Raw genomic sequence first — 25811 nt, 5'->3', positions numbered from 1 at the left:
AATGAGTTGAAGTTATAACTTTATCACCACCAAATCATTACTGGAGTTAAGCCAACTCCATCCACAAGTTATTTCTTAACAACAACTTCTATCATTGTTCTGGACAGCAAGCCACACTCCAATTGCATTTTAATTTACGATGGAACAGGGGCATACTCCCCACTTATCCAGTTTATTAATCTTTGTATTGGAAGTCACTCTCTGGAAGGAAAGCTCATAACCTTCCCCAGCAAGAGAGTTTGAGTAGATCTCATGTCTCTTAACAGAGTTATGGGCTATACTGCATCATTTGAAGAAAAAAGGCCTCTCTCTCCTTCTTTATCTCTTTCATTAAATTATTAACCTCTCCTGCACTCCAGGGAATGTTTGCCTCTGATTTTCTGGCTGTAGTTAAAGCAACAATTTGATCCATGGTATTTTCCTTGAGTTTATTGTTTGGACTAATGGACGCGAGGACCTAGGATTATTGCTGTGCTGTTAATCCGGAGACTGAGATAATGTTCTGGGGACCTGGACTCAAATCCTGCCACAGCAGATGGTGAAATCTGAATTCAATAGAAATCTGGAATAAAGAGTCTAATGATGACCATAAATCCATTGTTGATTGTTGGGGAAAATTGACACAGTTCATTAATGCCCTTTAGGGAAGGAAACTGTTATTCTTACCCAGTGTACATTACATGTGACTCCAGAATCACAGCAATGTGGTTGATTATTAACTGCCTCTGGGATTGACAATAAATGTTGGCCTGGCCAGCGATGCCCTCATCCAATGAATGAATTAAAATGAATGAATTAAAAAAACTCATTCTAACAACCACAATAAGTCCCACAGACTTCCCACTCAACATCCAGTATTCTGAGTGAAGGTGTCTGACACTATTACAATAGAACTATTTAGACATTCAATTTTTCACCTCCACCTACAGCATCTTTCTTTCTGATCTGTAGGGTTCTTGGGTATTCCCTGCTGTTCTTTCTCATCCTGGCTACTAGCCTTTGTTTCACTCTCAAATCCTCTATCCTCAGGTTTATGACGGTCATGGAAAAGCAGTTTAGTTTTATAGATCAGCTTGTAATTGTCAGCCATTTCTGCTGCTTGTCTACCAGTTGCAACCCTTAGGTTCTCAACATGTATTCTAACTGCAAAAGTCAGTGAATTCTTTTTAAATCTCTAAAACCTTCAAAATTACTTTGATTTACTGCTTTAAATTTGATATATATTCATTCAGTGTTCTTCCTCAGACGTCTAAATTTTTACTTGCGCACTTCAGGAACTAACTCTTGCAAACACAATTGCCTTCCTACAACGTCATAGTCCGCAGCAATCTTTTCTGATAGTGATGCTTAAACTTCATGTGCTTTACCTGAAAAATCCAGCTTTCCTTCAGCTACTTCATTTCTTTTGCTATTTTCACGAATGACAGGAAAATGCTTCGACATCCTTTCCCCCTACTAGACTTTAGATTATGACTACAAACTTCCTCATTACAGCCTTTGTCAGAATCTAACATCTCCTTTAGAAAATGTACAATTTTAAGATGATATTCATCTCTTTCCACCTATTCCATTTCTCTCTGAAATGCAACTTTAAATTTTCTTATTTCATATCTTGCTTTTCTAGTTTCCTTTTCCATTATTTTATTCCAGAGCTTGTTCCTTTTCTATTTTGAGCTGCTTTATCTCTTTCTCATGTTCAAGTTGCTTTAATTGTGTCTTTTCCATCACGAGTGACTCATCACTTGGTGAACGTAGTCCCTCCTGTTTTTCTACCAATTTCAGATACTTTGCCAATATTTCAATTATCTCTGCCTTCTGAGCTTTGGCAGGCAACTATACTTTGAACTCATTTGCCAATTCCAGCAGTCTAGCATTTTTTACTGCCTCTGAATCCATCAGGGATGTCTATTCCAACAGCAGAATGTTGACCTTGTTCAAGCTTTACTATTTGCACAAACTGCACATCCAATCATACAATATCCCCTTGCAAAAGATCCCAACAGCAAGCCCCCAAAACATTTGTTACGGCTTTACCAGAAAGAGCGTGAACTGATCATTGCACCCCACTGTTCCACAAATCAGCATGAAATGCATAAAATGTATAGAATCCTAATGAGACCAACAACCAATTTTCTTGGCTAACTACTATTCAGGACCGAAATAGTTCACACCAGGTTTCATCATGAACAATACACACCCATTTGCAAGCTTTCACTAAAGCTCCAAAAAGAAAATGGAATCTTTGGACAAAAGGGCACTGACAGGTCTGGTTTGAAAGGTTTTTGTTTGATTTGCTAAAGAACTCACCAACATATCACAGACCAACTAGAAAATAGTTTTTACCTTTTCACTTTCAGTCATTTCAAATAAGATTATTCAGGCGATGCTTGGATATTGCTTAAAATGTTTATTTCGTTCATTTTAAACGCATTGCCAGTCATAATTAAATTTTACCATGTCACCATTTTTAAACAATATATTTTATGCCTGGTTTTTGCTGAGTCATGGCAGATATTGTGCTTGGTGATATGCAAATATGAGTGGAAGGCAGATAGACGAACACCTTTCTAAACAGATACAATTTGCTCCCAAGTCACTGACTGTGCCCGCTACAGGATCTATATCCCATAATATAGAGTGCACAGTACAAGAACAGGTTGCAACAAGTAATTAAATGTCAAGTTGAGAGATTTCCTCATATAAACAATTTAGCTATATAAAGCATTGCATAGCATGTCATAGTAACACAGCCCATTAATACAGGCCAGTGAAGATTCTTCAAAAGTCTTTGAATTTTATTGCCATGTGTATGACTTCCAAAATATAGCTGAATAGAAGACAATATCGAAATGATTTAATTAACAAAAAAAGCTATATTGGAACGTCAAGCACCACTCTACAGTAACAGGTTTCCTTAAAGCAAGTTAATATAATTTGCTTCACGCCCAAAATAATTGAGAACTTCAGTGATAGGTTGCAAGCCAGGAATGAAAATAAACAAAGCTTGTCTTAATATATGCACTATGGTCCACCAGGCAAGCTTATTAGCACTTAATTAAAAACTGGACATCTGCCATTAGAACTAATTTCACTGCAACCCAAGTAACAACTTTGTCTTCTTACCAATTACCACTATTGCTCACTACTCAAGTGTTCTGTCCAATTTCTTTGATAAAAGCGGTGATGCATGTACAGCAAGCTGAACTGACAGCAATTAACAACAGGCTTTGTAAAAATAGCTAGAATGTGGACAGATAACCCCTTAGTACTAGAACTCAAGGAGGAGAATAGAACTTTACATTGCAAACAGCAAATGCATCAGGCTGATTTGTCTCCCCAATAGAATTGTGGATAATAGGATTAATTCTGTCCAACCAGCATTCAGGTTTTGAGGGTTGTGGAATTAAATAACGGTTTACACTAATCAGATTTCATATATTCAAGAGAGCTGGCAAGTTTCTATTTGAATTTCCAAATAGCACAAAAATTAGACTACTTGAATTTCCTAACAGTCTTCTGTAAACAACTAGTTGGAGATTAACAAAAAAGACTATTCAAATGCTTTTCATGTTTGTATTGTGGAAGCAATTTTGCAACACCGATTCAAAGCATGGGTAGAAATGACAATTTATTCTCAGTTTTGATTCACACTCCAGGCATTAGAGTTGTCAGATATCAAGACGGAAATTTTCCATATCTGATGCCAACTCGAGAGCAAGTTTAATGAAATTTATTTCTTAGATGAGTGGTTGGAAGGAATAATTTTTGAAAAAAAAAAAGCACAAATATTCATTTTTGCATTTAGTGAGCTTTGAATTCTTTTGGGATTTTTTTTGTCCACCTAATGTACTACAGATCTGGTAAAGTGACTAGGTTCCTCGACCAGCAACTCAAAGTTTCTGAATCCAATTTCTGTATTGCAAAATGTGAAACTCAATTCCTTATATCTAGTAAATTGTGGCCTGGTTAAAGAAAATAGCGGTGAAACTATGGAATTGTAAAAGCCATTTTTTAAAGTAATAGGTCACCAATTATTGCCCAGCTCAAATTGTACTTGAGAAGGTGAAGGTGAAGGTGAGCTACCTTCTTGAACCAGTGTGGTCCATTTGGTGTAAGTGCATCCATTATAGTGCTATTAGGGAAGGAGGGAGGAGGATATTGATTCAGGACAGTGAAGGAACAGCAATACAGTTCCACGTTAGGACGATTTATGGCTTGGAGCAGAATTTGTTAGTGAAGGTGTTCCAATGTATCTGCTGCCCTTGTCCTTCTAAGTAGTGCAGGTTGCGAGTTTGGAACGTCCCGTCTAAGAAGCTTAATTGACTCCTGAAGGAGTCACTGATAAAACACAATCTGCCTTGCTGACTGAAGTTCTTGCTTCTGGGATACTAAACACTGGCAACTTGTGTTTGGGTAGCTTGCTGCCGCCAACTTATTCTTAACAAGAAGATGATCCGATCTAAAACAGAGATATAGCTTATGTACTTTATTGCATATACAATCATCTGCAAGTCATATTAGTAACATAAAGATTGCTGCTGAGACCATGAGAAAACAGGTGGTTATAGGTCTTTACTCAATGAGGTACCAAGATGTTTTCCATGCCAGAATCACTAGATTGTTTGCAGCCTGATAGTCTCCACTATTAACTCTTTCAGAACCATTATCTTTTATGACGTCTCCACTTCACCTCCACCCTTGTCCCAAGTTTTGTCTCCGTCCAGTCCACCATTCTCACTACTTATACACGCATGTATATAAATTACACTTACAACTATCTCAAATATCTGACTACACAAAGTAAAGCAGTCTGGAAATTTTGCAATTCTTTCAGAATATTCTCTTTGGACTTAGAAAATTCTTCGACATGAGAACAGTTGACCCTGGTTATGTTCTTGACCCTATGCTTAAACAGGTAGCCAATCCTTTACCTTACATGGAGGACTCTTAATTTTTCTGTAGAATTCTTCCCTGAAAGATCAGGTCACTTCCTTGTTACATCATCTCGGGTCCTTTAATCTCATTAATTTTCTTCATGGAAGATTGCTGTTCTGTTGAAACGACTATTTTGTTTTATGTGGTATCCTGTATTTCTGAGCCAGTCAAATTTTATTGACAGAATCCTCTAGCGCAGTAACAGGTAGTTTCTTCCTAACCATGTCCTAAATCTGTGAACATTGATCATCCCAATCCAGTGTTGGCACCCAGGGAGTAGAAAGCAGCCCATCTTCCATCTGTGTAAGCAAATCTTTATTCCTAACCTGCAGAACTCACTATATTGAAATATGTAAACTCTTCATTTCAACTTGTAATTCACTTAACCATCTTAATTTGCCTTTTGGTGGTTTTACTGTTGAACGTAACATGTTCATTTCCTCAGTCATGCTCTTTTAGAATAGCTGCTAACTCAGCTCCATCATTTGTACTGATAATTCTTCCAAGGAAGGAAAAAGAATTGAAATATTCTTCTTGAACCAGTGTAGCTTGATCTTCTTCATCAAACTTGAATCAGCTAATACTCCTTTTTTTGCCAGCTGTGTTGTTTGTGAAGAATTTGAGTTAAAGATTGATCAATAAACTCAAGTGAGTTGTACTGATCATTCTGATTCTCCTCATCTGCATTTTCTTGCAAACTATGCAGGTTTCTACAGTGATGACCAGACCATTTTCCAATGTTCAATCTCTCTTTTGAGATGTCTGAACACCGTCCCACTGATGAAGCCGTATGTACAACTGGTGATTCCTAAAATGTCCTTGATGCATCCGTTTCAGGACATTTTTCCCAAAAGTGCAACAGGAATAACCAGTCATGTAGAATTGTGAAATGCTATCGGTGCTCAAAGTCCTTCAGTAATTCACTGAACATTTGGTCTGGCCATCCTTCAGCGCAACACTGGCAAATAGCAGCGAACTTTCAGATTTTGTTCTCAATAAATTTACTTGAGCCTATTTTGGCTTACTGGTCATTGGTTCTTCTCAATTATATGAAGCATATTTCTTATGTCATCCAACTAATCTCAAAGATTGTGTCTTTTGTTTGGACTCTGCCATCAGTACAGGCAACCCAATGAAATCTTCTAGCCTAGGAGATAGTAGAAGGATTGCAGATGCTGGAAGTCAGAGTACACAAAATGTGGCGTTGGAGAAGCACAACACGTCAGACATTGGAAGAGCAGGAAAGTCAACGTTTCAGGCTTGGACACCTGCTGTGTTTCTCCAGATCCACATTGTATCGAAATCTTCTAGCTGTTGTTCAACAGTTTGTTTTTGGACCAGCTGTTGTCTGATTGGTACACCTTTCGACAAATTGATGCAAGTCACTTTTGACCTGTTCACTGCCCATTGTAACCAGTCAATCTCCTTTAGTGATGGTGCAAACACTGAGGCCAAGATATATGTAAAGTTTCTGATCTATTGCATATATATGCTCTATAATCTTATGCCTTTTGTGTTGCAGTGTTGCTTGTAGAATATATTTAATCTTGAAACCTATTTCAGCTCTGTAGGTTGTAACTTCTGTTTCTTCCAATGATTACTAATCTGATAGTGACACTCAAACATAAAAGTAATGAGCTGTCCATTCTCATAAACTGATTCCATCAAACTCAAGTCAGCTGTATCATTTATTTCCCTGAATAGTGCATTGAGTATCTTCTCTAATGCTGGTGGCTCCACCAGATTAATGTTGAAGAGCAGCTATTCTGCACCAGGACTGAAAATGCTCCTTTTCCCAACAGGGATTTTTATCTTTGCTCACCTCTAATATGGGGTCACTGAACCTGTAATCTGAACTGCTCTTACTAATTCTCACCTCCTAATGGATCTGTAACTGACAGGTGCGACTAGCTTCTTGCTCACCCTCGCTTCTACCCTTCTTACCAGGATGAGAAGCAAAAGGCTTTATAACTATTAAGTGCTGTTGTTCCCTTACTGACATTTCCAGGAATTTCTCTGCAGGATGTCTAACTGTTCAACTGCTTCTTTGATTGGCTTTATGGATGGTTCTTAAAGCTGTGAAATTAAATTTCTTCTAGGTTGGTTGTAATTCATTCTATATAGCTAAATCAAATTCCAATCCTCACTGCTAGTAATTATGTCATATCAATCAAATGATGCCAACTGTTGATCACCATGTCATATTTTGTTTTGCAATATCAACCACTGGTAGCACGTGGTCGGGATAGTTCACTGCCACCGACTGAATGTTAACAAAAAGAGGGTCTTGTATTAACAAAGGTGTAATTTATTATGTAATAACAATCAAGTACAATTTACATTATTCAGATAAACATTGTCACCAAGATCATGATGAGACCTGTGAACATAAGTCTTTACTCATGAGATGCGAGATGCTTTTCCCCACCCAAGCCAAATGGCATCAGATTAATTAAGGCTTAATGCAGTCTTCAACATTAACCTTTTCTAAACCATTACCTTATATAACACTGACCTTGTAAGCATTTCATGCCTTCATTGCAACAAGAGATTCATAGATCTTTTCAGTATTACCAATTGCCCAAAAATTAATTTAAAAACCTAGTCAATGCACTATCCCAATACAAAGAATCTTAAAACGAACATTTCTGTTTTAGTGCTGAATTCTTTTGGAGCACAGTCTAAGTGAAAATTTAGAAGTCATGTTTGCAGTACTCTGTGAGCAGAGATGAATTAACTGATCCTGACCATCACACTTAATCAAAGTTTTCTTTTTATTGTAAATTATCATATGATTGAGGCTGTATCATCAAGCAATCAGAGAGCCTGGAAAGGAGGCAAGGGAGGGGAAAAAAATGATGAACAGGAATCAATTAGACATCAGCAGAATCCATAGGATATACAGCTCAATATTTAAGAATACAACTCACAAAAACAAAATAAACCTGTCCCTACTAATCACTCTAAAGGAGTCAACAAGCTATTTGTGTTTCTTTGCATTAGTGTGTGAGCCAACAGCCATAAAGAAATATCAGCGAGGTTCCTGAAGTATGTTGAGTCACTGATTTGTTTTAGCCTACACTTTCTCAAAAATTTTGCAAAGTACTTTGTGTTAACAGTGAGCATTTAGAAATGGCTGAATTTGTGGTCAATGTCACTGGGCACAGCATGGTGTACGTACGCACGGAATGTTGCTTTTAAGCTCACATCCACAGCAAATAAATGCAAATAACTTAGTCAGTATCAGAGGGATACAAGCACCTTGCAGGGAATGTTTCCAGGGAGAAAATCTAAAAAGGGCTTCTTATCACATTGCTGCCAAAAACCTGTCAATATGATAGCTCCAGGTATGTAAAAAATATATAACAATTTGATCCAAATTGAGAGTCACAACATAATTTACTTTCAGGTATCACACAAAGACACAGTAGCAGCAATGAATACTGGAAAACAATTGCATGTTTGATTTGAATGAGCCTGAAATTACCTCAATGCTTACTTGAGGTCAAATATTTTGCTCGAAGAGATTGTAGAAATTCATTTACATTAAATAGGAGAAAATCATTGCATGCTGTATTTGAACGAGATCAGTTACTCCAAAGTTTGCTATTTTGGAAGATTTCAAATATGATCAAGAGTATTTATACTAATGGATTGATGTCACGTGCGCAGATAGATCACAACAGGCCTAATTCCTGGTGGCTCCCTACCGTCTCTATTGGGAACACACTCCATTTAAGAACATACTTTCTTGTGCAAGTCAAATCTGCAAACTATTAACATTCTATCCACTTTAATTTTAGAAATGGAAATAATTATTTTCTCTTTCAACATAAAAATTACAATTTGAAATATGATTAGAACAGAATTTGCTAAATCTCTACTTCTGAGGCCAGAGCTGTCCAAATTTTACAGGTTGTGAATCTCTTCACAGCAGTTACAATGACTCACCATTAGACATCATCTATCCTCTTTTTACCCTATGCTCTTAAACATACTTCAAGCAGTCTATATAGTTAGTACCCCTATTAAAGAATTCAAATTTATTCCATCATCCTACATTGCAACAAAGTAAGTCAAAACTATAATCAATAGAACATCAATTTACCTTTGTCCTTTCTTTCGCTTTACCCTTTCCCACAGACTACATTCCCATTGTTGGGAGGATACTTAAAGCCACATTTCATTTTCTTTTAAACATTTAAATGTCGCCACAACCACTTAGCTTTCTCTTTATCCTTTTCCCTCATTCTGATTATTTCTAGATCCTCCAATTGACTAATTACTCTACAGAATGCACTTTCAAGAAGTTAACTCTGTTTACTGCATCTCATCATAATACAGACAGCGGATGCTAATACAAGTGAGGGAAATAGGGCAAGGGGTTGGATGGAACGCAGATGAAAATGATCCAACACCTTTTGATCCTCTACTCAAACCTAATTGTGAGATATCTTCTTTCATGAAGAACAGGTTGCCTAATTTTACATAGTAATGCTAATTAAATTCTATTAACATTTTTATGGATTTGTCTGCACAATGCAAGAAAGAAAATGGACACATCATGAGCTTCGCTAATCAAGGTGATTATCATTAATAGCAGCCAACAAAATGCACACTTTGCCAGAAGGGATAAATGAAATCAGTCTAAAATAAAACACCATTTAGGAATATAGATTCTATGCTAATCTATAAAGCACTTAGGTCTTTCAAGAAAAGAACTTTACTAGGACTTTTGTTTCAGTTAGTTATTCTTGGTATAATTATTAGTGGTTTTTAGTGCATAATCCCTATTGTCCTTTACACTAGGTCATGTCCCTTTGTGATGCAGGCAGCTGCCATAAAATGGAGCAGCATTTATTTGCACTGCAGCTGCTGCTATTACAAATAGATAGACTTCTGCTGTCTGTTTCCCCTTAGGAGACGGGTTGACACATTGCATGTTCAATGACAGAGCAAAAGGTCCTGAGATTTGTCAGCCCAATTTTATGCTGTTCTGGTTTGTCAGGATGCACCAGTTCCTCCTTAAGCAAAAATGATTCATGTGTTAGAGCACAAATTGAATTGTACCACACAGGATAATTCTGGAAGTAGCCATTTAATTTTTGATACAACACAAAAACAGAATAGAACAGAATTTATTAAGCTTTATTGCTTAGTTAGGGACAATATTTTTTGGAAGTTATTGACTTTGAATTTAGCAAGTGATATCACTGTTTTCTACCTTATGACCAAATCCCCAAAGGTTTGCACGAATTGGCTTTTCCAAATTTGGCACAACACAAAAATGGTTAAATTACCAAGTACACTATGACTGAGCACAAGTACCATTTTCAAAAAATAAAGGCTTGCCAATTTATCTAACTGTGTTCATTTTTAACTTTTAAAAACGACAAGGTAAATTGATTTACAGAACGTCACTTTCTTTAGTGCTTTGTATACCATGAAAACAGGATAGAAACATTAGTGAGATTTTCCCACTGCTGTGCCGGTGCACAGTAACAGTAAAATCCAGCAAGATGGTGCAAATGCTATCAACTTGATTATCAGACATCAAGTCATAAATGAGCAGTAACCTCCTACAAAGTATTCGGAAGATAAAAGGCAGCATCTCTGGGCCCCATTAAAAAACTTCATGAGCCGGTTACCAACTACTTCCTCTCCGTAGTTAACACCTCAAGCATGTCCACACTGTTTGCAAACAAAGTCTTGTTAGATCCAGATTTGAGCTTCCAAGCTCATAAGCTTTCCATACTAAGAATGTTACTTCCATCTCTAAACTTCAGCTCATCCAAAATTCCCTGTCCATTTCTTTAAAAGCATGATATTGCTGAAGAATCAGAGAACACAAATATAAATTATTTCTCATTGTGGAGTTTATATCTGCAGAGGGGATAAAACAGAATTTGGAGCAATTGTTGTACAGCATAATATGATAAGACTAAAGTAGATTGAGAGATGCAGGGGGATGGGGAGTAGAGATGGTGATGAAAATAAAAGAAAAGGGGCGAGAGCATGGGAGAGGAGAAAGGGTTAGAAGTTAAAAGGAATGTGTGCGAAGGTTATAACTTACTGAAACCTCAATAAGGCATGTACATGTAAAACAGCATGAAAAATGTACTCCTAAATGTCACTGACATTGTTTCAGAACAGAATCATTAAAAATAAAATAAAGGTCATCCCATCAGTTTATTTCACCTAATTGACTGCCAATAGCTTACCAGAGGCAATCTGACTGTAGATCTATAATTGAGAAATGATGAAAGAAAACTTTTCAAGCAGTACGCAATTCATTTATCAGCACTAATCCACCGCTTTTATTTTTCAATCTCCAGTCGGAAAGTAATTTTGAGTCCAGATGGATTAACTAGTCTCTTTGTCTAAAGATGTCATTGGTCTTTGCCAGTGTTAATCCTTACAACGGCATGTCTAATTATCATTACAAAGTGCCTCAGAGAACTATAAAAACCAGCAGGGCATCTTCACACAGGCAATTAGCATAAATTGATAAATGAGTAACTTGAATTTGCCAAATCCTCTCACGCATGAAGCAAATTAAAATAAAAGTGGGTTGTTTTAGCAAGTTAGAAAATATCAAAATTTACAAAATCCACTTCTCGTGACTAATGTGATACAGAAGGAAGGGGAATAAAATCAAAAGCACCAATACTTACAGGGCTTATTTCATAAAAATTGCGCAAAATTGACTTTCGAATCACAATATTTCAGTCACAAGGACACAGTAAAGACACAAGAAAATGACTTGATCAAGAAGCATATTGACTGGCTAAATTTCACAGCCCATTAGAAAATACAATTGCCAAAGATTAATTACAGATTTCCACTTAGCATCAAAGACAACATTATTTTATATATAAAATCTGAATAAGGAATTTAAAGGAATGTCACTCTAAAGTACATTACATATATTACCCTAAAACACCAACACACAATACACAAATAAAAGTAAGTGAATAAGATGGGTATACACACTGTAAGAGGCAGACTGGGAAGCCCACGTACCCCGATGATGCTGTTCAACTCTGCCATGGTCACTTGTTTTGCACGCTCCACAGCCTGTGCCACCTGTTGTTGATGCTTGTTCACAGAAAGAAGATTCTTGTGTTAAATTGTTAGTCTTCATAAATAAATCCTGTTGCATTTAGAAAACTGAATTATATACGAAATTTGTTTCATTTATTATGCTGGTGTTGGACAAAAGTGGAACTGTGTATATCAAAACACATTTTACAAGAAACCAAATTCAAAGTCAAACAGCATCACACGTTAATGCACCAGTGTACAGTATGACAGGTGCAGCAAGAGAAACCTCAGTTAAGTGCCCATTCTACCTGTGTTAGCCTCAACAATAAGCGTCAGCAAAGTGTTTAACTGAACTAGGCTGTACCATCATTCAACAACAACAACAAATAACTAGCAGGAGTCAGTGGACAGGGAAGAGTGAAAAATATTAGGTTGTCTCTCATCATCATCTCTTCCAAACAACCCATTATTGATTAAGACTGTGAAGGTTTATTGTAGCACTGGATCAGTCTCCTAGTTGAGATCAGCTAATTCTGCATTGACCAGGAATCAAGGTGGAATTGGTCAGTATACACCTGACATCACATACATGCACTTACATGCATGTCTGCATGCGCATGACAGGTTGTGTAGGTGCATGCATGTGCGCACACGTGTGTAGAGGTAGTTTTGTTACAATCTAATTTATGAAACAGTTCTTAACAACAGTTCCTTTTGGACCATTGACAGGGATGTAAAAAGTGAAAATATATAATACCTTTTCCTTGCAAACCGTTTATTAACCAAAAAATGTGAAATGAGGAAAATATAATTAAAACAAAGACATGAACGCACAATGACAAGTTCTGATATTTAGCAAGTCGGTTTCATCCTGCAATTTAGCATGTGAAGTACAGTACTCATCATGTTATATTAGAACTTACACATAAAAACACTCCTCGTAAAACAGTAAACGAGATATTCACAATAATCATTACCAAAACAGAGTAGCTTCTGAACACTGAACAGAAATGCAAATTAACAACTAAACAATTCAATGAGTTCACTTACTTCCTGAGACAGAAAGGGAATCACTTGCGCACAAATCGTATTCAGACGTTTGGCTATTTCTGTCTGGATAAGAAGATGACAATTGATTAATTTTTTTAAACATCAGCACCTACTTGTCAAACATTCTGTAAATGGGAAAATAAACTTTACAATATAGTAAATCAAGTCACAAATGTTTCTAATGTAGTGTAAAATATCCCTAATAAAAAAATCAATTAAAAAAAAGCACAATGAAAAGCAACTAAACTGAAGTTCTCTTGTTGAATTTTGAAGCAAAAAAAATGTTGTAAAGTCTCAGAGTTACACAGCACAGGAACAGACCCTTCAGTCCAACTAGTCCATGCCAAACATAATCCCAAACTAGACTAGTCCCACCTGCCTGCTCCTAGCCCATATCTCTCCAAGCCTTTGCTATTCATGTACTTATCGAAGTGTCTTTTAGATTTGTAAGTGTACCCACATCCACCACTTCCTCAGAAAGCTCATTCCACACGCAAACCACCCTCTACTCCTTGAAAATGCAGAGTTGCACAAACAAAACATGATGCTACTTTCAGTATTTTCTACATATTCTGCTGTTGTGCCTGTAAAATATACAGAGATGACACCAATTTCCAATCTAATCAATGCTTTTTAAAACAATCTGCTTTCTCATGCTTACAGCTTATTATTTTCAGTTTTATTTTTGTAGTAATGATACTCAGACTTGACTAACAGTCCAGTTAACAAATGCACAAAAGCAAATAGAACAACTGTAAAAATTCGTTGTTTGGTTCATTATTCTTGAAATAGAATGCTGCAGTTTATAAAAAGGTGTAATCTAACCAGTCTCTACAGTTAAATCACACTTTCCTGACTAAAGTGCTACTGTTTTGCTTATGTATCAAATTCTATTGGCATGGTTGGTTGGACATGCTTAGCATCAAGTCTAACAAGACTTCAAGGTTTCTTTCAACTACTTATTTTGCAATTCGACACCATTTATGGAATGTTCAAGTTGCTCTTTATGTTGTTTCTTTCTTGCATTGTTCTGCCCATTTACAAATTTTGTCCACGTGTTCTGTAATTTAATTCCACCATTTCCTCATAATTTGCTTTTATCAAGAAAAGTAATTTGTGTTAAGTCCTTGAATTTATGTTATTTACAAAAATCCAAAGCAACAACAGTAATATCTGGAACGCCCCATTCAGAAATTCAAGTCCCTCCACAACCACACCCAATTTAGTTCCTTTAAGTTCACTTAATGTAAGTATACACATTCTAATGGGACTGGCAAGTTTCCAAATTAGAAAGAACAAGAAAAAGTTTGCAAACCTTTCATGACCTTTTAAGTTCTGTAACCATGGTCACAGTTTCATGGGGTGGGGGAAAAAAAGAGGAGACAGAAGAGAGAGATAGAGCGAGACACACGCAGACAGACAGGGAAGCAGAGACACACAGAAAGAAAAGGATGCAATGAAGTGATCCCAACATGTCGAAAATCCAAACTTCGTGGGACCACTGAAACTCACCAATCAGTTCAAACAAGCCCCATTCTCACTGATGTCCAACATGTGAGAATTATGAACTTTTACACAGGATATAAATATATTCAAGAACAGATAAAGGTATGTACAACTGCCATGCTGTTAAGTTATTCAAATAGCCAGACTTCTAAAAATTAAAAGAATAACTATCTGTCTGCACCAGAGTTGAAAATGATGTTTGCTAGCAATTCCAATTGCTGTTTAGTGACATATCGCAAGGTCAAACTTTACTGTATTATTCACTTGACTTTTCACATTTTCATAATGAATCCCCACCCATAACACCCTATTTGGACAGTGACATATCCATGAAAAATTTAAAAAAAACTTAATTCCTGATTAAAAATCAAACATCTGTATTCATAATCCCAAATAAATAGCTAATCTTCTTTAATAACTTCTTCGAGCTGTCAATCAAACTGATAAGTTGTATCTGAACACCGATATTTGACTTTTAAAACATTGTTCCCACGTGTATCACTGCCTAGGCCATCATGTACTGCCCTTCCATAACTGCCCAGAAGGTAGTTCAAAGTCAACAGCTATATGATCTGGAGTCACAAGTTGACCAGACCAGGTAAGGAAGGCAGACTTGTTTCCCTAAAGAATATTGGTGATCTGGATGGTTTTTACCATAATTGACAGTAGATACAAAGTTGCAATTCAACCAGTATTTCATATCCAGATTTTGTATCACCATGAGTTTCAAACCATATCCCAGGACATTAGCTTGAGGATTCGGATTGCAAGCCCAGTAATATCCACACAAAGCCACCAGCTGCCCACTAGTGCTGAATGGATTTAGATGTACTAAATGGGCTTTCATGAGAGTGCTTCTTTAAAACAAAAGACAAAGTCTGTAATAGATATGTAGAACTTTATTTAATCCCAAAATGGTTCCTTGGATCTGCTCATATTAGATGCTAGGTGAGTTGGTACAGAGCATACAAGGGCACAGGGTGGAGGATGTGGGCAGAAGTAACACCAAGTTGACATAGTGGGATTTTAGGGCCATGGAGTGGTATGGTATGAGTTGACAATGACGACCAAAAGGTGGTAAATGGGGATGAAAGGGAGAAGGGCTTGAGGGACCAATGTTTAAGAAAAGAAAAAAAACTGAGTTTAAGTGCCATAGAACAGAGGCCTAATTGATATTCAAAAAAAAAATGCTATCTGAATCCGGGTAAACAGGCCAGAGTGCATCCCACACCAGCCCCCCAAATAAGGATCACCCATTCAAGGCAAAATATTCCTGATTTAGACTCAGCAAGTCATAAAAGCAAAATCAGACACTATCTCTACAACAGTTCCGCATTCACTCTTAACTGTGCTGTAACTCCAAGCAATATTACATGCTCAAATATTTGAAGCCAAGCTTGTAGCCAGGGCCTATCGTCTCAAATTTAAACACAGTGTAAGCCCTTTTATACAAGTTTGCATTTGGACATTAGCTTGCAGAAGAACAAAAAAAACACAAAAAAAACAGTGTTGGAAATCAAACAAAACCAGAACATATTAACAAACAATTTAATGCCCTGGATAAACTCCCCCAACATTCCATCGAATGTACCAAAAACAGCACCGTTTACACATACGCAGAAGTTTAATGAGTATTTCCAATTTTTAGTTACCTGGTAACATATGCACTGAAAAAGTCAACCTCACTCCCATCCTTCATTATCAGATAATTATTTACAGTAGACTAAAATTTAAGCAATAACAAGTGGTCATATCATACTGCTGTTCATACCCATAATATAGCCTGAGAACAGTCTTACTTTGGATCCCAAAGCCATTTGACTTCAGACCAGCATTATCCATGAACACAAAACTGCCCTATTCTGACCTTATTATAGAGGGAACGTCATTGATGAAGCAGCTGAAAATGGTTGGTTCTAGGACACTGCCCTGAGGAACTGGTTCCTGTGACTCAGTGGTAGTATCCCTGCCTCTGTGCTAGGAGGCCTGGGTTCAAATCTCACTTGTTCCAGGGGTGTGTAATAACATCTCTGAACAGGTTGATAAGAAAATATCTACCCAAGGAACTCCTGCAACAATTTACTAGGGCAGAAAAGATGGAACTCCAATAACCACAACCACTGAGACAGTGTTCCCTCCAAATTTTGTCAGCATGCAGCGGCTCCAAAGATCCAATGCGGGTGAAGCAAAAGTCAGCTTTGCAAGTTATATCTGCATAGGCACACAACAAAATTTAAAAGGGGCCTTGCATGTAGAATCGCCCCCATATTCCAAAGAGAATAATTAGAAGCACTCTGCTGCAGATACTGATAAGTTGGTAATCCACAGCTTTCATGGTCATTTTCCTCTTGCTAGGCTTCAGTTGTAAGGAGCAAAAGTTATTATGCTCTACAATGTGGAAAATTGGCCTGCTATATCATTTGCAAACATCAGAACAAACCTAATCCAGCCAACAAATGACCTATCAGCCTACTTTAATTATTGATAAAGTGTTATCAAGCACCATTTATCACCAACAACCTGTTCACTGAGACACAGTTTGAATTTCATCAGAACGACTTAGTTCCAGACCGTACTATAACCGTGGTTCAAAAAAAGTACTTAATTCCAGACATGAGAACACAGCATTAATGTCATGAGGCAGCATTAATTGCTAATCTTATTGTAAAAGGAACAATTAAGTAGTCATAATGTATTTGAATTCTATATCAAGTTTAAAAGTCACATGAGTCGAGTCCAGAAAAACAAATCTTATACCTAACCAAAATCAAAGTCAATTCACTTAGAAAATCATTGTATGGTAAGAAAGAGCCAACAGAGGTTTCCTGAAAAATAAATCAATATCGCTTCAGAAATTTACTAGATTTTTGAAGCTATAATGAACAGTGTTTATAAAGAGGAGCTAGCTGATGTAATCTGTTTAGATTTCCAAAAGCATTTGAATAGTGCATAAAAAGATTATTAAGCAAGAGCTCATGGAAGTGGGAGTAATATATTAGCATTCGGATTGAGGACTAGTAAATGAACAGATAACAGTCAGTGGGGGATAAAGGGCACTTTCCAAAGTGGCAGGTTGTGACAAGTTAAATGCTATAAGGATTATTGCCGGGGTTAAAGAGACATAGTAAATTTGCCAATGAAACAAAACAAATTGGAGTTCAACTGTGAGGACAACCAAGAGCCTACCAAAGAGGTACAGACAGATTAAGTGATTGGGAAACGAAGTGGAAATGAAGCATAATGCAAAGAAGTGATAGGTTATTCACTTTGGTCATAACAGTAGAAAAGCATTTTTTTTTAGAAAAGGTGTGAAACTCCTAAATACTGATGTTCAGAGTGTGTGTATTTATGAGGACAACAGAGTTACAGAAAGCAATTAGCAAGGCAAATACATGCTATTATTGCAAGAAGGGGGTTGGGGTGTGGCTGGAGGAGGTGGAGATGGTTTAGAAGATGAAAAAGAAATTTGTTACAATTGCACACGGCTTTCTTGAGACCACAGTCGGGAGTAATGTGTGCAGTACTGGTCTCCATATTGGAAGTAATACAGGAAAGATTCACCAGTTTCTGGGATGAGAGGATTCTCCTACAATGAGACACTTATGCTATCTATCATCCTTTGAGTCAATCATACAGGTCTGAATTAAAATAAGTACCTTCAAACAGGGATACTGAACTTTTAGAATTCTCACGTACTGAGGGTTATGGCTGCTCCACCACTTCTTAAAAATTCATTCATAGGAGGTGGAAATTATTGGCTGACCAGCATTTATGGCTCATCTCATTGCCCGTGAGAAGGTTGTGGGGAGCTGTCTTCTTGAACTGCTACAATACATTTGGATTAGCTAGGCCCATGTGCCTTTAGGGAGGATTTTTGACTCAGCAATAAGGAACAGCTATATATATTTCCAGCTCAGGATGGTGAGTGGTTCGGAGCAGAACTTGCAGATGTTTCCCATGTATCTGCTGCCCTTCTTTTTTTCAATGAAAGCATCTGTGAGTTTGGAAGGTGCTGGCTAAAGAGTCTTGGTGAATATTTGCAGTGCATCTTGTAGATGGTACAGTTACTACTACTATGCATCAGTGATGGGGAGTGGGTGTTTGCTGACCTGGTGCCAAACAAACAGGTCACTTTATCCTGAATGGTGTCAAGCTTCCAGGCTGATGTTGGAGCTGCACTTATCTAGGCAAGTGGGGAGTGTTCCATCAAACTCCTGTCTTGTGTCTTGGAGATGGTGGAAAGACTTTGAGGAGTCAAGAGGGGAGTTACTCTTTGCAGTATTCCTCATCATCTTTGATCTGTTCTTGTCGTCACAATATTTATATGGTTAGTCAAGTTTGGTTTCTGGTCCATGGTGACTTCCAGGATGCTGATAGTGGGGGATTCAGCAATGGTGATGGCATTGAATGTCAAGAAGCAATGATCGGACTCTCTCTTTTTGGAGATGGTCACTGTCTGGCATTTTTGTGGTGTGAATGTTACTTGTTACTGTCATTCCAAACCTGGATATTCTTCAGGTCTTGCTGCACTCAGGCAAAGTCTGCTGCAGTATCTGAGGAGTCGCAAATGGTGCTGAATATTGTACAGACATTAGCACACCTCCCTACTAAAGGGAAGGTCATTAAAGAAGCAGCTGAAGAGAACTGGGACTAGGACATTATCCTGAGAAACCCATGCACAGATACTCTGGCATTCAGATGACTGACCTCCAACAACTGTAACCTGCGTGTCAGGTATGACTCTGAACAGCCGAGTTTTCCCAATTCCCATTGCTCTTGACTGAGTGTGGCATCAAGGATGCAATCTCTCACTCCATCCCTGGAAATCAGCTCTTTTGTCCATGTTTGAACTAAGACTATATACTGAGGTCAGGACTTGGGTGTTCCTGCCAGAACACAAACTGAGCATCAGTTAGCTTGTTATCACTAACCAAGTGCTGTTTAATGACACCTTCCATCATGTTACTGATGATTGAGAGTAAACTGATGGGACTGTAGTTGGCCAAGTTGGATTTGTCCTCCTTTTAGTTTACAGGAGATCTTGATTTATTTGTCCAGGTAAGAACAAAATAGAAGTTTTTATAAACATAGCCTCCTTCGCAACATGATTCAGGCTCTGTGTGACCAAACAGTTGTTAACCAGAGGCATTATTTAATATGGGCTATAGTTGATATGAGGAGTAAGGTGACGAATCAGCAATGATCGCATTGATCGATGAAAGAGGCTAACTGACCTATTCATGTTCCTATGTACAAAGATATAAAAAGCAGCACATAATGCATGAAGTACTTTGCTCAAAATAAAATTAAACATAGTCTCAAATGATTCACAACTTCAAAGAACCTTGAAGAGTAAATTATAGAAGTTTGATTGGTTTAGAGTTAAAAGAGATCAACAACAATAGTTTTTACGAAATAACACAACTGCTGTTCTACCTGCTCCAGATTTGATAAAATCTTTGAGGATCGTGTGTCCCTGTTCCTGATGAATGGAAGCATAATAATAAATACTTGTAAATTATATCTTCAGGGATGAGGAATAGTGTGTTATGGCCATCTGCATCACTTTTGAAGAAAGGTGGGTTTAGAGCACTCACAAATGGAAATCTCGTCTTTCATGAAAGATGGAAGAGGGCAATCACACAGACAAATTTTGTTATTTTTATGATTTGGTTACAATAGGGAATTCTAGGTGGGGAGCAATTTGCAGCTATTTTTTCAAAAAAGGAAAATCAGCAGATTTCAGGCAGTGATGCAGACATCTATGATGAGATTATTGACCACATTCTGATGTTATTGCTGATTACCCCCAAAGCAAATAGGTCCATTCACTCAAGTCCTTGCTCAGCTTCTGTCTCCCTTTGAAAACCACCACCATTGCCACCTCTGCAAGTCGGACAATGGTACAAGAGCTAATATATGGCTGTAAAACTGAAAGAATTTAGGTAATACACGGTACATAAAATGGATAACTTTACAGTTGCAGCCATGTTATGTTCTTTCACCTCCTTTAAAGTTGACTTTGGTACGACCATCTACATCTTATACAAATAAAAAAACTGTGACCAAGTGGAAGGCATTTTTCAGGGTACACGGATGTAGGGAGTTTAGATAATGAGTTCATTCTCAAACAAATACAAAAAGCTGGTTCATGCATCTCATACAGAGTTGGATATAACCTGCTTGTAATTTGTTTGAAGAAGTGCATGATCCAAGCCCTTTGAAGGAAGTGACGAGTTGGTATTGTTTTATTTGGAGTGTAGTTATCAATACGGGAGTAATATGCATAAATACTAAGTACTGCAACTTTACGTTGAATAAAACATACCCAAACATTTAAAAGCAGTGATAAATTAGCAGTCATGATCCCAAATATCTTAGAAACCATACTTTTCAGCAGTATCCTCCAGGGCTCAACGGTGGCACTTTTGTCACGGGATCAGAAGATTACAGCTTCGAGCTTCACTAGAATCTAAACCAACAATTAAATGCAATAACGAGGGAATGCTATACTGTCTTTCATTTGGGATGTTAAGGCAGATGGTGTCTTTACTTCTCACGTGGACATAAAAGAGCCTATTGTACTATTTCAATGGCATTGTAGTTCTCCCAGTATCCTGGCTAATATTTATCACTCAACTAACATTACAAAAGACTGTTTGGCCATTATCTCAGTGCTATTTGTGGGACCTCGCTGTGCGGCCATGCCTCCTACAATAGTGATTGCATTTCACAATGACATCATTGGCCATAAAACACTTTGCTCAATTTGGGACTTCCTGAAGTCATGAAAGACACTGACAATTATAAATTCTATATTTCCCAGTACTTCTCAAACTGATAAAATACGTATTTAAAAACACAAAAAGGGATCCAAATCCAGTTATGACACTAGCTAAATTAAGCTGGAGTTTGACTTGTTTGTTGATTCAACTAAAGAGATACAAAGCATATTTCAAAAGGTTTTCATTAGAATTTCATTTCTCCCCCATAAGATAACTGTATTAACAATCATACATTGTATAAAAAGTCACTTCACATCATATGAGTAATATTCTAATTTCAAAGCAGACCAACATAAAAATTAATCACCTATTTCATTGCTAGAGTGGTCGAGGGACCTGCCTGCATTATTCAAAAGAAACATACATCCAAAAGGTGCCCTACGAGAGAATATAGAGCAGAAATCATGAAACTATTAAAAATACATTTTAAAAAATACATTGTTTGAACACTGTAGTTCAAGTATCCAACATATTTTGTAGAAATGACAGCTTTAGGCATGCATAATGATTAATGTATTTATTCTTTCTTTTACATATATAAATTTTATTTTGAAAGCTGCATGACCAGATCTTGGCAGCACTAAGTGCATTACGCTTATTCACTCTCAGGGCAGATTGTGAACCCATTGACAAGAGGAAGCTCTTGTATATGTCTGGCAGCTCTTAGCCCAGCATCTCAAGTACTCTTCATTGTTTGTGTTCCTAATGCAGAACTCTTGAAACACGCCAGAATGTTTGCATTCATTTTTAATAGCAAGCTTAAGAGCAAGGCCTATCAAAAGAATGACAAAGCAATTCCATTCATCAGTTCCTGCTACAGCAATGATGGCCTTTTGATTTATTCACAAATGACAAGCTCGGCAAGCCCCTTACTGAAGTACTTTCGTCTTTTTGAGAATCATTAGAATTAACATGAAGGAATTCTGCTACATTTTACATAATCAATGAGCATATGACATTTTCTATTCTTGTTTCAGTTCTCACTAATTAACAGCTTACAGCACTGACCTAGGGGCTTTCAGGCAAGCTTAAATTATTTGCTGCACACCTATATTCAGTATGTAACTACAAGATGAAAAGGGATAATCAAGAACATCAAGATAGCTTATGAACTGACATTTGAACAGAAATAAGGAATATCTCAAGCATGATTGCATTTACGCACTACAAACAAAAAAAGTCTCAGAATTTGCCATCAGTGGCACAGTGGTGACGATGGCAGTCACCAATGAATTCAAAGTAAGTTGTCCACAAAGTTCTTTTGAGCTTTGCAGTATGGGTGTCACCTTTTTCAACATTCAGGTGCCAGGTACAGGGGATTTATGCTGTCCATTCACAAAGTAGACTATCACAATGAACAATTCTTTCAAACAGCAAATCATGAAGCAGGTTTTAATTGTTCACCTTTTACGAATTTAAAGAAATGGAACTAAAGATTACAACACATGAGATTAAAATACAAAATGGAAACATCACACTTTAAAGAAAATCTTAATCTATGGAACAATCACAGAAAGAGAATAGAAAAAGACATTTTGTAAACATAAATATGTTCACCGGAGCAAGAGAGACATTGTCCACTAGTAATTGCAAGCTGACACACTTAAAAACCTAGTTACACTTCATTCAAAGTGTACCTTTGTCAAGGGTTGCTATGGGTAGAGGGTAGCAAAAAAATGAAAGTTCACATCAATTCAGTACCTTTTACACTATTTCCATCTGTTTGAAATTAAACAGCACAAGCTACAGAGCAGCAGGGAGTCACTGACAGCAACTTCTGGATTTCTGCATTCAGCTGTGCATATTTGTTCTCCAGAGGTTATAGTTAATTTTACAGAAAAACATTGTTATTGCAGATGATTTTTGCCATAATTGCAACTGCAAAATCCAGGTCAATAATAAATTATGCTTTCTTTTGACAGTAATCTGTTAGCTGAAATATAAATATATATATAGAAGCAACATAAATTTATACTGAGCTCAACTTGCACACAGTCTGATACTTATAGATATTAACTTCCTGAATATTTTGCCACACAACAATTGCAACATAGAAATATGGAAACTTACAGTACAAATTCAGGCCTTTCAACTGGTCCTGCTTGTGCTGCCTCTTTAAAGAGCAGTTGTGCTTAGTCTCAAATCTCCTCTGATAGCATTTAACCCTATAAATTCTTAATCTTCAAGGACTTGTCCAATTTCTTTTAAAATTTATAGAATCAACTTCCACCACCTTTTATAAAGATTCTAATAACTTCTCTCTCCCCTCAAGATTTTTGCCAACGATTCTGAGTTTATGACTTCTAGTTAATTGCCCATTCACCAGAGAAAAATTATTCCCTCTATCTACTTCGACAAAATCTCTCAGCATCTTGAATACTTCCATTCGGTCATTTCTTTAAGCAATCTCTGCTTCAAGGAATACAGTTCTAACTTTTCCAACCTTTCCTAATCACAGACACCTCATAGCATCTTGACAAAATTCTGATGAAGTTTTAGGCCTTTACAACTTTCCTAATTGTGGTGCCCAGAATTGGCCACAATATTGCAGTTGATCCTTGACAAGTAATTTCTAATATTGTATAATGACCTTTTTAGTAAAACTTCTTGTAAATTATTCAACCCCCCAATGTGCAAAACATTTCTTTTCTTTACATTTTTATACGCTCTAAAATGTTTATCCAAAGTTTTTCACACAACCACGAAAAGATTGGCTATTTTTCTGCACTACTTTCTACAAAACAGTCAGCTAATTAATCACTGTTCATTAATTCACATACCTACCTTATTAAGTCAATACAAGAAACTGGCTGCATTAATTTACATTTTCCAGATTATTCCTTTTCTGAAAATGTTACTAATTGGAGATACCACCGGTGCTGAACGCCTTTTGTCAACTTTTTCAAAGAACCATGCTGCAAACCAACAATGAAGTTTCTGTGCATCTAACAGAGTGAATGTTCTCTGCCCATTGTTGCACACCCCGAGCAACTTGCCTAAGTTTTGTCAGTCATGGTTCAGATTGATTGAAATTGCTAAACTCTGGCAAAGTACACACAAGGATGCTGATGTTTAATTGAACTGAAGGTGCATAAGAAATTAGTAACATTTTCCATGTTTTTCTAGCCAGGGTAGGCTTGATGGGTGATTTAGAGCAAATACAGTCTCAATCTCCTATGAAACCATATGTATCAATAACCAAACTGCTGGATCAAGTCATCCTGCCCCAATAAACATACCTGCAGACTTCTCTGATTAAGACACTGCATTACCTGAGTGCTAATGGAGCACCAGCTCAGCACTACAATGTTTCATCAGCAGACATCTTATTCAAAAATCATGCCATCTGATAAATGACCCTGCCAATTTATTTCCTTTGACCTCAACTTCATATCCACCCTGATATATTATGCTAGAGTACGACATGAACAGCAGAGGATATCCCAAGCGTAAACATTACATCAAAATTCTGGGGCAGCAGTGGGTTAACAATAGCCAGAAAGAGAGCTGTATTAGCCATGGCTACAAGAGCCAGCCAGAAGTTGGGAATTCTGCAGCAAGTAAGCAACCTCCCAATTCACTAAAATCAATCTGCTGTCTTGTGCCTACTGGACAGGATTGTGACAAGATATTGTCTACTTGCTTGAACAGATGCAGCTCCAACAACTCTCAAAAAGCTACACACGACCCAAGTGAAAGTAACTCGCTTGATCAGCACCTCATCCACCAATTAAAAATGCACTCCCTCTACCAGCAGCACACAATCCCAGCCATGTGGAACATTTACAAGATGCAGTCCAACAATTAGGCAAGTCTTCTATGTCAGTAACATTCCCTATAAATTGCACAGCCACTCAAATTCGTCCCAAGTCAGCGCGTGCAGATCAATATGCTAACCACTAAGTTCGAGTTTTCGAAGTCACTGCCATGCACGGATATTGGAGGCCCATAGACAAAAACAATTAGAGGGAGTATTTTTTTTAGTACCTTCCAAACCCGTATCTCTATTACCTAGAAATACAAGATCCTCAGATGCATGGGAACACCATCAAGTTTCCTGCCAAGTCACACAACATCTCACCCTTCCCATACTGTCACTGGTTCAAACGCCTGGAACCCACTTCCTAACAGCAAGTGGGATGTCTCCACACACCACGGGCTGCAGCTTTTCCAGTCAAATCACCACCACCTTCTTAAAGTTTAATTAGGAATGGGTAATAAAAATCAGTTCGAGTGATGAGTATGACTCATGCACTTGTGTTACCAAAAAGACGAAGTATGTTTTCTAAAAGCCATTCACAATAGGAGTTAATGGCAAGAAGTATGGAAATAATTTCAAACAGTTAAGTCATGGCAGGTACTTGGGTAGATGGCATCCATCACTGACATATAAAGGTTATACTGCTAACTGAGGTGTTTACATATGTCATGTTATGCTAAAATTTATTTTCCTATTTACAAAGATACTCCTGCCTGTTTTCAGCAATATAG

General features: G+C 37.3%; 1 protein-coding gene across 2 annotated transcripts in view; it reads right to left on the bottom strand.

Annotated features, from left to right (window-relative positions):
* Window positions 1–7696: 7696 nt before the first annotated feature.
* The window catches only part of LOC125481084 (transducin-like enhancer protein 1), a 29541-nt gene continuing 11426 nt past the window's right edge, over window positions 7697–25811 (bottom strand). The window contains exons 6-8 of one of the 2 annotated variants that reach the window (XM_048592218.1): window positions 13030–13092; window positions 11929–12033; window positions 7697–7761 (exon numbers count right to left, since the gene is read on the bottom strand). In XM_048592218.1, coding sequence (XP_048448175.1) covers window positions 7753–7761; window positions 11929–12033; window positions 13030–13092 — 177 coding nt within the window. In that variant the 3' untranslated portion in view covers window positions 7697–7752. The remainder of the gene's footprint in view (window positions 7762–11928; window positions 12034–13029; window positions 13093–25811) is intronic. The other variant, XM_048592220.1, reaches the window with a different exon arrangement.

The sequence above is a fragment of the Rhincodon typus genome, unplaced genomic scaffold (genome assembly GCF_021869965.1).
Source record: "Rhincodon typus isolate 14 unplaced genomic scaffold, sRhiTyp1.1 hic_rhity00000825, whole genome shotgun sequence".
Taxonomy (NCBI): Eukaryota; Metazoa; Chordata; class Chondrichthyes; order Orectolobiformes; family Rhincodontidae; genus Rhincodon; species Rhincodon typus.
This window is presented reverse-complemented; position numbering and strand designations above follow the sequence as displayed.